Source organism: Sebastes umbrosus, chromosome 6, assembly GCF_015220745.1.
Source record: "Sebastes umbrosus isolate fSebUmb1 chromosome 6, fSebUmb1.pri, whole genome shotgun sequence".
Lineage (NCBI taxonomy): Eukaryota > Metazoa > Chordata > Actinopteri > Perciformes > Sebastidae > Sebastes > Sebastes umbrosus.
The window spans coordinates 1,680,499-1,695,222 of NC_051274.1; the positions used below are offsets into that span (position 1 = coordinate 1,680,499).

The following is a 14,724-nucleotide window of genomic DNA, read 5'->3' on the forward strand; positions in this document are numbered from 1 at the left end:
AGGGAGGGGACAGGTAAACTGACAGGTCAGGTTTCAGGGCAACAGCAGTTTACCTCCCCCCCCCCGGAGACACTTATCCATCTCCAAATGTGGGCCGCCGTGGTTTTGTCCAATTGATTCCAAAAAAACATCACATGCAAAAAAAAAACTTGAATTAAACTGGCACCAACTTCACATCAAGCACTTAAAGGTAGTTTTAACATCTGAGCTCATCATTTACTTGATGGTTGGTGCCATTTAGTTCATTACATTTTCACACTTACCTGCTGTGAAGTATGTTGTGTCCATTTGTTTGTAACAGTTCATGCTTATCTCACACTCTACACAAACCAAAAACAACAACGCTCCAAAATGCTTCTTATGCTGCAAATTGAAAATCAAGATGCACAAACACACACGTACACTCAAGGATCATGACTATGATGGAGAGATGGAGTTGTGCAGAGTAGCCACACACATGAGACATGCAGGTTAGTAGCGAGAAGCCGTTTTAAACATTGAAACACTAGTTTCCTTTAAGCTGTTATTAAAAAGCCAACATACAGCTTGTGGTTATCCTGACTTGATCAAATTAATATATGTAAATGAGCCCAATCCACCAATTAGCAAATCACTTTGAGCAATTGTCATTATTTTAATCAATTTTCTTTTTTTCCACAAAATATTTTCACAGTTAAGATAAATACATTACAATGTGACATGTGTGCATTACATCAGATAGGTATTCTTTAAAAAGAAATGTAGAAAAAAAGAGTAAAATCTTTACATCTTTGGGTATATTTTGGGTATATTTGCAATCATATAGCCTTTGAGTCATGAATGAACAAATAAAGCTAATGCAGTCATAAAAAATAATAAAAAAAGATTTTAAATGTGACCTGTAATTAAAGTAAGATGTTCTCAGAGATATATAAAAAAAAATATTTTTTTATAAAAACACTTGAAAATGCCTAAATTTAAACACACATCATGCAAGGTAATTGCGTTCATGTGGCCAATTCCCTTGAAAAGAAATTACCAGAAAAGAAAAAAAATTCTAACACTTCTGATATATTTGATTTCATCGAAACATTTCAGGATATCATATTTCAGTCAATTTAAAAAAAAAGAAAAGAAAATGTGCCAACAATATTGACAGGAGCTAAATAACAAAGACCATAACATACAAATGGAGATGATTATTGACAAAATTAGGATTAAAAATATAAAAAAAAAAAATCCCCTTTTCTTTTGCATTTCAAGCCAGATTTTAAATATTTTACTGACTAAATCTGACAAGTAACAATGGATACAAACAGGACCGACACTAAAGGATTGAATGAGGGATTATTACAGCAGTATAACAGCATGTTTAGAAAGTGAATTCAACCAACTGCATGGCTAATAGCACCGTTTTGTTCATTCAGCAGACGGTAATTTCAGGAAGGAATACTGTACGGAGTGGAACAACAAAGAAATCGGAGATAGTAGGGGTTCTTCCTACTTCTCCTCTCCTTCCAGATACACTGAAGTCCTCTTTGAATGTCAGTCGCAGAGTCACTAAGCACCAATCGTGGCGTCCACATTCCTCCTCATCATTATACACTACAGCTCAGGCATGAGTGGCCCCAGGAGAACCAAAGGTAAAGACACCAGAATCCAGCACCCTGCTAGTAAAACCTCTAACAGCAGAAACCAGCAACTCTACCAGTGATCAAGAAGCAACCGAACCACCACCGATTAATTCAACCCATGTGAACAGAAAAATATAAAGAGGAAAGAAAAAATCTGCTTCAGTAGAGTGTTAGCGGAAAGCATTACCCACAAATCACTTAACCGAAAGAGCGCTCATTTGGCCTCAGTGATTTTGAGTGCCCATTAGTTAAATCTGAAACTGCATACTAGACCCCATATGTTATCTGGAAAATTTGTACAGTTTTAGTTTGAACCAAACCCACAAGCTGTATTTCTTCATTTAAAGTCAGGGTAAAGCAGTAAGAAGAGCTGGATTGGCAGTATGATAATAAGCTTATATGTTGCTATCTGAGAGCAGAAGGCAAAAGCATTGGGAGTTAGAACTGCAAGCTTATAATGCTGTTAACCCAGAGCTGAGTGTTTGTAGTGCATGATGGGAGATGCAGTAAAACAGGGAAGCATGCACCATCGCAAGCTGGAGGGGGACTCAAGTTTAGTGGGAGGGGAAACTACAGTAGTACGGGAGCCAGAGCTGGTAGGGTAGCAGGGGGTGATGGGTAATGGAATGTGGTGCCGAGGATCACGAACCTGGCACATAGAGGATGGCGTTGCCCTCGTCCATGGCGAACATGTTGGAGCCCGTGCAGATGTAGACGCCCGCGTCCTCAGGCTGGACGTTCTGAATTCTCAGGATGCCGTTGAAGTCCATGGCCCGGTTGGGCAGCTTCCCGTTGCCCATCCGTGTCCACACAAGGGTGTAGGCTGGCGACTATTGGGGGGCGAGGGGGAGCAGATAAACATGTGTAAATCACAAAATGTATGCAATCTCAAACATGGGGGAAAATGCTCTTGTTGTTCGGCTGCAGGCCAACTATTCAATAAATCATAGAGATAGAATATCAGTAGAACGGATACATTCAAATCAACATAGCAGGATGGTCAGAGCGGCGGCTATTTTATGCGTACCCATTGCATCCGCTGTAGCTGACTAACTTCCGTATAAACTGAACCGACTAACGGCAAGTCGCGGACTCACAGAGGTGAGGTTCTGCAGTAACAAATAAAACAAGCAACATCTCCAGACTCCGCCCATCCCTGTCTCACTCCAGCACTGAAATCCTGGTCCACGCATTTGTCACATCCCGGATTGATTACTGCAACGCTGTCCTCTCTGGCCTTCCCATCAAACTACTCAACAGACTTCAAATCATTCAGAACTCTGCCGCCCGGATCATCACCCGCACCAGATCCTCCAACCACATCACCCCCATCCTCATCCAACTGCACTGGCTCCCTGTTCAATACCGGATTGACTTTTAAAACCTTCTGCTCACCTACAAAGCCCTCCACAACCTCGCCCCCTCCTACCTCACAGACCTCCTTCAGGAGTGCACCCCTTACCGTTCCCTCCGCTCATCATCAGCCGGTCTTCTGACCTCCCCCACCTCACGCCTCAGCACCATGGGAGCTAGGGCGTTCAGCTGCTCTGCTCCCAGGCTCTGGAACTCCCTCCCTCCACACATCCGGCAGTCTGACACTGTTACATCATTCAAATCCCACCTGTTCAAACTGGCCTACTCTCTATAGTACCCGTCAGTCAATCATACGTGTCTGTACAAATATGTCTCTGTCATGTCCTGTTGTTTTTATTTGTTTTATCTGTCTATGTTTAAATTGATCCTTGTAAGGTGTCCTTGGGTGTCTAGAAAGGCGCCACTAAATAAAATGAATTATTATTATTATATTATTAGTCGTAAACATTACGAAGCATATAGAGCCAGAGTAAATGAGTCAAATTTAACAGCTTAATGCTTCAACCACACACTCTCATCACAGCGTGGGAAGGCACATTGCTATCGCAAAATGACTGACAACTTTCTTCGGCTCATTTTCTGTTGCCAGCGTAGCATGAAATTATGGTGGACTAACTAGCCAGCTGTCCGCTAGTTAACTAACTAGCCATCTGTCCGCTAGTTAGCTAACTAGCCGGCTGTCCGCTAGTTAACTAACTAGCCATCTGTCCGCTAGTTAGCAAACTAGCCGGCTGTCCACTAGTTAGCAAACTAGCCGGCTGTTCGCTAGTTAGCAAACTAGCCGGCTGTCCGCTAGCTAACTAACTAACTAGCCATCTGTCCATTAGTTAGCTAACTAGCCGGCTGTCCGCTTGTTAACTAACTAGCCATCTGTCCGCTAGTTAGCTAACTAGCCATCTGTCCGCTAGTTAGCTAACTAGCCGGCTGTCCACTAGTTAACTAACTAGCCATCTGTCCGCTAGTTAGCTAACTAGCCGGCTGTCCGCTAGTTAGCAAACTAGCCGGCTGTCCGCTAGTTATCTAACTAGCCATCTGTCCGCTAGTTAGCTAACTAGCCGGCTGTCCGCTAGTTAACTAACTAGCCATCTGTCAGCTAGTTAGCTAACTAGCCGGCTGTCCGCTAGTTAGCAAACTATCCGGCTGTCCGCTAGTAAGCAAACTAGCCGGCTGTCCGTTAGTTAGCTAACTAGCCGGCTGTCCGCTTGTTAGCAAACTAGCCGGCTGTCCGCTAGTTAACTAACTAGCCATCTGTCCGCTAGTTAGCTAACTAGCCGGGTGTCCGCTAGTTAACTAACTAGCCATCTGTCCGCTAGTAGGGCTAACTAGCCGGCTGTCCGCTAGTTAGCTAACTAACTGGCTGTCCGCTAGTTAGCTAACTAATTCCGCCATGCTTTAATGTTAAACTTGTAACAGAAAATGACCCTAACAGTAGGCTGGTGGCCACAACAATAGCCATATTCTTTTGTATTAAAAGAGCATATAGATAAAACATTTTGTTAAAATAACAGTTTAATATTTATTTTTTGATTTGCTTTCTTGCTGAGAAGATCAATACAGAACCTCTCTCAGAGAGTAGTATCAATCTTCTCGTCTAACTCTTGGCAAGAAAGTGAACAAGATGTTGGACTACTCTTTAAATTGTACAAATATTTCTTATAAAAAAAGAATAAATTTATCAAAACAATGATCATTGACCAGTGTTACCTTGCTCTTCGCAGTGCAGATGAAGCTGACGGTAGACCCCACCCTGACAGTCTGGGCTTTGGGCTCCTCAACTGTCACCTCAATGGCTTTCGATGGGACACCTGGTGAAATGCAGAGACAATGAGTTCATACTGATTGGTCATAAATACAGTTAGCGTATTGCAAATCATAAAATGAAAGCAAACTGATAAAACACTGTAAAAATAATAATCCAAAATTCAAATTACTGTCAGTTTTTATGTTGGCATGACACCAGTAGAACATCTTTGTACTTTATTATTTTTGCTGCCTTTTCTTCATCGATGAAGGTAGACATGGAATGTAAATGTAAAGATAATAAACGGCAGCAAATCAGCCAAAATCTTAAAATGAAGCTCCTAATCAAACACAGCCAGCTCAACATTTGTTGCAAGCAATTTCAATAATCAGTGATATCACAAGAAAAAATTTCAAATTCACTAGAAAAGCTAAAACAAGAAATATGCACACCTTATCCCAGCACCTTCAAAGCTCCAAATACCAAGAACTCACCACACCACAGTCAACCAAACTGAAGAATGAGGTCTTACATAATCCGTGCATGAGCAAACCCATGCGTTGAACCATGGATGGGATCTATTTAGAGTGCTGTAATAAGCAGCATGAGGGGAAAAACGTGTTCGCTAATACAACAGTGAGACCATACACACTTGTGACAACTATTTCAGCGCGGCTCCTGTTGGTGCTGCGCTGGTCTCTGCAGGTACAGACGTAGACGCCAGCATCACTCGGCTGGACGCTGGGGAAGTACAGCTCTGCTCCTGCGCACACAGATGAGCAACAGGTGTCGTATTCAGATTCAAACAAAAAGAAAGAGTGTACAAAACATTTTTTGGGGATTTCTTGGATCTACGGGATATGATCACATCTATCCATGGCCATGTGGTTGAAGTGTGTGCCCTACCTTGTCTGCGTCTGTCAGCACTGCTGGAGATGGTTCGTCCATCCTCTCTGGACCAGTAGAAATAGTGTGGAGGAGAGCCGGACACCTGGCATCGGAGAGTGACAGGGCCGCCCTGCGATGACAGGACCTTCTCTGGATAAACCTTCACCACCAGGGAGGCTGCAGCTGCACAGTGCAAAGGTCACAACAAACTCATCAGGAATACTCTCTGAGAATACCAAAACTAGAATTACCGCCTCGCGATTATATGCCTCCACCAACCAGTCAATTTGCGATTTATAGCCATGTTTGTCAAAAATGTCATCACCTCATCATTTCATCCTATTAGATATTTGTGTGAAATTGTCATAATTAGCATATGAATTCTTGATTTATCGTCAAAAACGTGTTTTGTGAGGTCACAGTGACCTTGACCTTTGAAAACCAAAATCAAAACATGTCATCCTTGAATCAAAGTGAATAAAATGAACTCAAGTCGTTCCTGAGATATCATAAGTGTGGGACAGACGTGAGGTCACAGTGACAGGTTGTATAGATATGAATGGTGATGACAGAAAAAAGTCACAGCCACAAAGCATGGTAAACGAGATGGGGTCTGTGTTTCAAGACGGATCAGGCGGGTTGCCGACATCGCCGCAGACCTCTGACGCATTTAGGATGGTCTGCCCCGGTTTTCAGTCAGGCAGGGGACCCCGTCCCTCCCCAAAGGGAGAGAGGGCGCAGCGAGCACTTTGTTTTTTTGGTTGATTATGAAACCATGGCGGGCCTAGTTAATGGCATGAACATGAGCACAGTTCAGTCACATTTCTACTGAAGCAAAATGTAGCCTCACCATCGTATGGACGACACTTCTGTCTCTCCTGTGGGTTGCCAACGTATCCAGAAGCACAACTGATGATGATAAAAACACGTGAGTTAAGTCAATGACAATGTTTCATCCAGCTCAAGTATTGATTTGATTATTGATTATTGACTGAGTGCAATTTATCAAAATGAACTACTTGAAAGAATTTCAGTAGCTGTTTTGACTCCCATCGAGAGAACGTGTTGGGTTATCTTACCGTTCACAGTACTGGCCGGTGTACCCGGGCTGACAGGCAGTGCACTGGTAGCCTCCATTTCCAAGGCTCTCACAGGTGGGAGAGAACCTGTTACATGAGTTAAACACACAGACAGGAAGAGAAAGGTTCAATATAAACCCAACCAAACAAGTCATTTAGTCTCACAGAAATCTTTTGGTGTGAATTGACTGGAAAAATCTATCCAAGAATATTTAATTCAGGAATTTCCATGACACAGCTATGAATATTGAGTATATATGAATATTAGAGTATAGCAAAGGAACACAAAGATGATTTCTTCAACACACTGTAGTTTTTTTTTTACTAGCACTGCTGGACAACAAAATCTGGATTTGTTAAAATTAAGTTAGTAAGGATTAAAAATCTGATGCTTTCAGTAGCAACATATAACATTTCATGTCAGTTGGCAGGAAGTAGGTCAATAACGGAAATTAATCAAACTCCTTAATTTACAAGACAATAGAATTAGTTGTATAAACCAGAGCAAGTGAGCCGTGCACAGAATTGTCTTGAGCTATTAATGGAGGTGGAATGTGACGTCTTGGTATGTGTGCAGTACTCACTGGTTGTCTGGGTCAGTGTGAGGGCAGGCACAGTGCTGGCAGTCCTCTGGAGTACCAGCAGTGGGATCACCGAAAAAGCCAGGAGCGCACTGCTCACAGAGCTCCCCCTGGGTGTTATGTAGGCAGCTCTGGCAGGAGAAACGTATCATGTTTAGAGATCTGCCCATCTCAGCAGGGAGCTATACCGTAGCCACAACAAGACCAATATGAGCCATACGCTGATAAATGTAGTGCTTCGTACCGTGCAGATGCCAGTCTCAGGGTGGCAGGTGTCAGAGTGGCCATTGCATTCACAGAGCTCACAGTGGCCAAGGTATAAACCTCCTCCAGTGCGAGTATATCCAGGTGCACAGTCCTTAAAGAGACATTATTAACAACAATTCAGAACTTGAATTACTGCCTCGTAGTTTACATCCACATCTGTCCAAAATGTCATCCCTTCATCATTTTATCCTGTTAGACATTTGTGTGAAATTGTCTTAACTGACCCATCCTAAGTCCCGCCCCTTTTCACTCTGTGCTCCAATAACAGTTGAGCAAGCTTGGAACCCGGCAGAACCTCAGTCAACTTTCCCCTTTCCTGTTGGGTTGTACATGTACTATATGCTACATCTGTTCAAAGGTAACATTACTATGTACATCACATTACATTGTATATAGTTACAGTTAATACAAATAACTTTTATTTTGTATGCATTTTGGCAGTCCCTGTTGACAAAAGCAGTGTTTCTGAACACCAGAGTCCCTTTAGAAAACACTCTCATTTTACAGCAGCAGGGTCGGACACCTGCGCAGTCCTAGTTCTGGTTTCCCAGTCCTCCCATCTTTCCAGCGGGCCCAGCAATATAGCCTGGGTCTCCAGCAACGTGGTGTTAGTCTTGGCTCCCAGCGGGGACCGGTGGAGGAGGAGACGCAGCGGGCGCAGTGCTCTCCACCTCCTGCCAGAGGTCCGACTGCGGGACGCTGCTGGAGTTTGAACTGAAGGAGTTTGTGGTGAACCGGCATGATTTCATCTGATTTCGGCCCCAAAGTGTGCTGAGGTATGTTTCTTTTTGTCAAGCTTGTCCAACCTAGTAACTGTAACTAAAGGGGGTGGGACATAGGATCGGTCATTTAGCATATGAATTATTGAGTTATAGCTAAAAATATGTTTTGTGAGGTCACAGTGACCTTGACATTTGACCACCAAATTCGAATCACTTCATCTTTGATTCCAAGTGGACGTTTGTGCCAAATTTGAAGAAATTCCCTCAAGGTGTTCCTGGGCTATCGTGTTCACGACAATGGTACGAACAGACGCACGGACAAGCTGAAAACATAATGCCTCCAGTCACGGCTGTCACTGGCGCGGAGGCAGAAAAATTCAGAAAAATTAATAAAGAATAATTTACCTGGCAAGACAGTCCCTGGTATCCAGGTGGGCAGCGGCACTGCTCCACCTCGAGGGCCTGAGCCAAGCCGCTGTAGTTAGGCACCGCAACTTCCATGCTGATATCAGAGATACTGGAGGAGCGCATCTCAGTGGAGTAGGATGCTCGAATCAGGATGTCATCCAGGTCGGCCAGAACCATCATCAGGTGCTCTCGGGTGGCGGGCATGCCGTCAGGACGACGCCAGTTTTCCTGTGAAACAAAATGAACGCTTTACTCATGCAATAAGAGCACATTTATTGCTTAATTTTGTATTTTGTAATTAGAAATAAAAACAAGACTATTATTTATACATATTATTAATAATGTGATAATTTATTTATTCCTGCTGGAACATCTTTTTGCTTGCCCTTCTCTGGGTAGAAGCCAGAGGGCCGGTTCAGTCATAGATCACCTGAACAGGCCGGATGCTTGCTGATACACTTTGTGTTGATCATGTAACAGTGCTGTTACGAGCCTCTCACCTCTTTGAAGACAATCTCAAACTGCTGAGTCTCTCTGCTGCCCTGCTGCCTCCTCTGCCAGGGCTGCCGAGCAACCAGCGTGATGTCGTTACCCTGCAGGAACAACACTGACCGCTCAGTAAATGCTACAAATGCATGTAACTACGGGACAAGACAGTGAATCAGTATGAGGACATCCACTCACAATAATCTGGACGTCACCGTCATCAAGTAGTGTTCCTCTTGGACCAGCCACATAGGAGATGGTGTATTTAATCTTACCGCCGTAAGAACCCACCTAAGACACGGTTAGCAAAGAAGAGGCTTTAGATCTTTTGACAGGTCAAACTGTGCTGCAATTCCCTGGATGAAACATCAAATGTAGCACAAATCAAAGCCAGATGGTTTCTTAGAGCAACACAGAGTGTGCAGTCACATCAAATCCGACGCACTGAAAGGATGTGAAGAAGTTCTTTTAAACATGTGAGAGTTACCATGTTAACAGGATTTAGTTTAGCCGTCATGGGGAGTACTATTCAGCCTGTGAAAACATTTGTATAATGTCATCAGTGGATCCGGAGGGAGCGTTCTTAAATCTGAAAAAATAACCCTGATGATGTCATAGTGAGGTCATCAGGATTATCTAAACTTGGGTTGAGGCTTAACATTTTTAACCTGTTTTAGAAACTAGTATGGCCCATGTACTGATCATGTTTTGCTTTCATTTATGCTGTTTTCTTCTTCTTCTCTCCCTCTTCTTTCTTATTGGCCCGTGGGGAAGTATGTTTTTATTATTAAGCTGAATAAGGGGAAGCATTATGATGACGGGGCCCCGCCTTCTATTACAGTCTCACAACCAGCTTTCATCTACCTATTCATATGTAAGTACTTATTTTATTATAATACTATGCATTTCCTTTCTTTATGATCATGAGTATTATTATTCTAACAAATTTCAATTTATTTTCCAGTCACTTACATTATAGTTATTAACAATATTTTGTTTGTTTGACTGTTTCTACTTGCTTTTATTTTATTGTATTTTTTTCTTTCTTTCTTCTCACATAAAAATATTGCTTTTGGATTTATGATCATGTTATGGCATGTTCTTTGTTTTAGTCATTGATATGGTATGATGGAATGACTTTGTATTTTAAAAAACAAAGTACATGTATGGTTTAACAGAGTCAATAAAGACAAATAATAAAAAATAAAGAAAACAAACTGGAGGTGTGGGGTTTTAAAGAAGTGGGCATTTAGGATGCAGGCTGGCTCTAATGAAATATGCTATCCAGATGCATTGTGGGAATTGTAGGATCTAAGGTTTTTTGGAGCTTAACCCATTCTAGAGACTAAAAGACAAGATAACTAAGCTTCTGCTGCTATGATTTTGACGATTTTTGGTTTTTAGTGTTCTCCTGTGAGTCCCCTAACTTTATAAAGGCGCAATACTAAATCACTGGAGTGTCCCTTTAATGACACAGAAGACAATTATATGACTTCTGGCATTTTGAAACCTTCTTAAAGGTGCTATTGATAACACTGATAACATTCAGCCACTAGATGTTGCATTCTCCCCGTTCCATTGCATTTACTTCACAGCAAGTCATTGTCAGGCACTTACCGTCAATCTCTGCCATTTATCCGTTTTTTTTCCACACTAACTGACGACCCAGAGATACCACGTGATACCAACGTCGTTTTACTATTGGCTCACAAGCCTTGTTAGAAGTGGGAACCAAACATCAGATATCTTCCACAGAGATAAACAAAACATTCATTTTGGACCCGTAACATTTTTTTAAATGATTAATTCACAATCCTAATAATTTATTTTCAGGAAAAGCCATACTTTTATTCGGCACCTTTCTAAAAGTTCTTTGGATGTGTTATTTTTTTTTTTTTATATTTGTCTACACAAAAATGTTATCAATAAGACCTTTAAATTAAATGTTAAATCATATTCAGCCAAGCAGGTGAAACCCAAGAGTAGTAAGGAATATTTGTAGTTTCTATTTCCGATTGTATGTGACAGTTGGAGTGGATTATAAACAAAAAAAAACATATTATACTCATGGTAACATGGCACAAGCCTTTCTTACTGATCTACAGAGGACACTTTGGAGGGAGGGCTGGAACAAAGTTAGGGGGCATAGGGAGTGTGGACATATGAAGGAGTATGAGGACGGGGATGAAGGGCAGTGGGTGGGCTGGAGGACACTACGGGTGCTGTATTTTCTGTGACCTCGAAGGGTTGACTAGAGGTCAGGATGGGACGTTCTCGCAGTTACCTTATCCCCTGTGAACTGTGCTGGGAGCTGCCAGTAGAGCAGATCATCCTGGTGCAAGCTGAAACCTTTGTAGACCAGAGCGTACTGAGAGGCAGAGGAGGAAGAGGAGGCATAAGAGAATAAGCCACAGATGGAAAGAGAGAGGCAGCGAGACTAAATAATAAGCAGGCAGAGAAGCAGTACAAGCAGGCAAGCATGGCGAACAGTAAAGCACGACAAGAATCTATGACCAGGACTATAGTGTGACATACAGCTAAACTCTTTAAAGTTCATGTTCCTCAGTATGCGTGCTATTAAAGGCTCCGCTGACAGTTTGATAACAGCATAGAAGTGGCGTCGTGCCTTCTCTGACAACTAAAACAACTGTCAATAATTTGAAAATGACAGCTTAACGTGCGCTTCACTAAGAGGCTGTTTTAAAGCAGACAACAGTTTAATGACAGAGCATTGTAAAACCTCAATGTTACTCCCAAGTGGACAATTACACTGACAGCACTGAGTGGGAGCTATTTGCTTACTGTAACAATGGAAAATACCACCCAGTCGAGCACTGGGATTGTGGAAATGATCTATTCTTTGGTAACTAAATATGTTCTGCATTACTTCAGTAGATCAGTGCTGAGTTTCTGAACTAAACATTAACTGGCCTGGACAAACTGAGGACAGCTGGTTGTTAATTAACTTTGAAAGCTTCACTATCAGAGACGGCGTTACGGTTTCCACTGAGACATGAAGTCAGCCAGTCAGTCATGCTACTGTCTACCTTGCCGCTGTCCCCAGAAGCACGAGCAGAAGTCTTGCTCAATGTGTTCTTGCTCTGTTCGATCCGCCGGACCCCGAAGAGAAAAACCAGAAGTCACCAATGTGACGAGGTACAAAAAAGCTTGTAAACCTCTCGCAATCTCTGACAGAGTCAGTGTACCTGCAGATGGGGAGAGTGGCCAGGGGAGTAGGGCTGGGGTCTGGTGGGTCTAACTGAAGAGGAGATACCAGATGGAGGAGAAGGGGGGCTCAGGTTACGCAAAGACCATCGAGAGGAAGAGGAGGAGGAGGAGGAGGAGGAGGAGGAAGTTGGGATCCGAGAGGAAGAAGAAGAGGAGGAGGACGAAGAGAAAGAGGAGGAGGATTTAGAGGAGGAGGGAAAGAATGGAGGGGGACCAGCTCGTCTGTTGGAGAAGTTAGAGAAGAGCGCCCAGACCTCATCGTCCAGCTGTCTGGCTTCACCCTGGGGAGGCGGAAAAGTGGGGTACCGGAAATACAGAGGATACGTAACCATGGGAACAGTCAAAATGACGGAGACGGGGTTTAGAATTTCTACAACGATGCACGTCACTGTAAGAAGGTGAACATGCAGCGTCATGCTTTTTAGCCTACGATGCTTGGATGTGCTGCACAACGATGTTTAGGCCCTGCTGAAGGAAACTTTTCTCACTTCAAACAGTCGACTCACACAGATGAAACACATCGGTAACACTTTATAATAAACATCATTCATAAATGGTGAATTGATAGTTAATTAAACCTAGTTAATAGTTATTTTCCTGTTAACAAACAGCTAAATAATTAATGTTTACTAATTATGAGTAATACTATAATTTACATTATTTTAACAGTTATATACTATATATATATATATATATATATATATATATATATATATATATAAGTAAGTATTTGTTAATGATTAAGATAGTATTTGTAACCCTTAAAGAAATTGTTTGTAAAACATCTATAAACATTACATAGACCGATATTTGTAGCACTTTGTCGATGGTTAATAACTGGTTTGTAAACCATCTATAAACATTATTTGAATACTACTATAATGTTGCAACTGATGATTATAATACCTTGTTAAATGGTTAATAAATACTTTGTAAAGCATCTATAAACATTATTTAGATTTTACAAATGATTTATTAAAGGTTTACAAATCGTTTGGTAATAATTAACAAATACTTAATGTAGTATAAAAAATGTTATAACGTGTGAAAACTGTTATTTTAATAGTTAACTATTGTAATCAGAATGTAATTGTTATCGTCTCTTTTCAGCTATGATACAATATAGAATGTATAAAGTAATTATTTCATATTACACAAACTAATGATAAAATAACAGAAATTATAGCTTCACTAATAATTAGTAAACATTGTTAATTATAATTCTGATGTTGGTTAACAGGATAACAACTATTAACTAAGTTTAATTAACCATCAATTTACCATTTATAACTGATGGTTATTATGAAGTGTCATCGACTTCTTGCGCTGTAGAAACTATCCTGAGACTTTGCAATTCAGACCTCTTTGTGTTCCACACACATGCAAATGCACACGTAGAGTCTGACAACATGCTGCTGCTCAGTGACCCTTCATCAAACCAAGGTGCTTCTCCATGCTGCTACATCTATCAGCGTGTTAGCTTATAATGACACAAACACTGTGCATCTGTGTGTTATTCCCATTAGACGTGTGAGTGTTGTCTTCGTTATAACAATCTACGGTGCACTTCATACTCAAAATACCTGGCTAGCTCTTTTGGATCTGTGGATGTCTTTACGTTCAGAGGCCATTAGGTTCCAAATGGAAGCATCCTTCCTCAGCCGCTCCTCTGGCAAGTACAAGTCGCTCTATTGATGTGGATAAAGCAAGCTCTTTGATCACTTTCCTTATCACTGAGCTGATGGTATTCGGGAGTGTTATGGCAGTGTTATTGGAGCAAAGTTAAATGGTATGAAGTTCTTTAATGGACCATTAATGATCAATTCGGCTCATGTGATGTGGAGCAGAACGCAATTTCTGTGTGCAATATACACTAAGATGTGAATGGTCAAATCTAAGAGACAACTTCAGTTGCAAACTGATATAAAACACAATGGATCTAACAAACACAAAAATGATCAAAATCACAAAACATGACACATATATATCCATAATGTATGGATATATGCACCACATAAAAAGCACAACGTATGGCATTCAGTATATCGCACAATGCCACATCAACAGTTATTTCAAACATGCCAAACAGCAAGATCAGTCCCAACATGACGACCACCGACTGGCGTTACTGTACCTGATCTGCTCGTTTTGTTCGAGTAAAGACAGAATCTTTCTATAGAGTGCAGCGGCAAACACAAAGAAACGGAGAGCTATGTTATGAAAGTGGACACTGTGCACATTATTTTACTCTGTGAACACACAAAGTTAAAGAGATGAAGCAAAATGTAGCAACGGAGGCAAAGAAGTTGTAGACAGACCGAAAAAGCAATCAGCTTG

General features: G+C 41.6%; 1 protein-coding gene across 1 annotated transcript in view; it reads right to left on the bottom strand.

The window, feature by feature from the left end:
* The window catches only part of hspg2 (heparan sulfate proteoglycan 2), a 141,114-nt gene that overhangs the window by 37,596 nt on the left and 88,794 nt on the right, over window positions 1-14,724 (bottom strand). Inside the window, 15 exon segments of the mRNA XM_037771388.1 lie at window positions 2,263-2,443; window positions 4,692-4,792; window positions 5,381-5,491; window positions 5,635-5,799; window positions 6,467-6,525; window positions 6,696-6,782; window positions 7,280-7,407; window positions 7,521-7,634; window positions 8,671-8,901; window positions 9,174-9,266; window positions 9,358-9,450; window positions 11,444-11,527; window positions 12,207-12,260; window positions 12,366-12,668; window positions 14,522-14,560. Of these exon segments, the coding sequence (XP_037627316.1) occupies window positions 2,263-2,443; window positions 4,692-4,792; window positions 5,381-5,491; window positions 5,635-5,799; window positions 6,467-6,525; window positions 6,696-6,782; window positions 7,280-7,407; window positions 7,521-7,634; window positions 8,671-8,901; window positions 9,174-9,266; window positions 9,358-9,450; window positions 11,444-11,527; window positions 12,207-12,260; window positions 12,366-12,668; window positions 14,522-14,560 (1,843 nt within the window).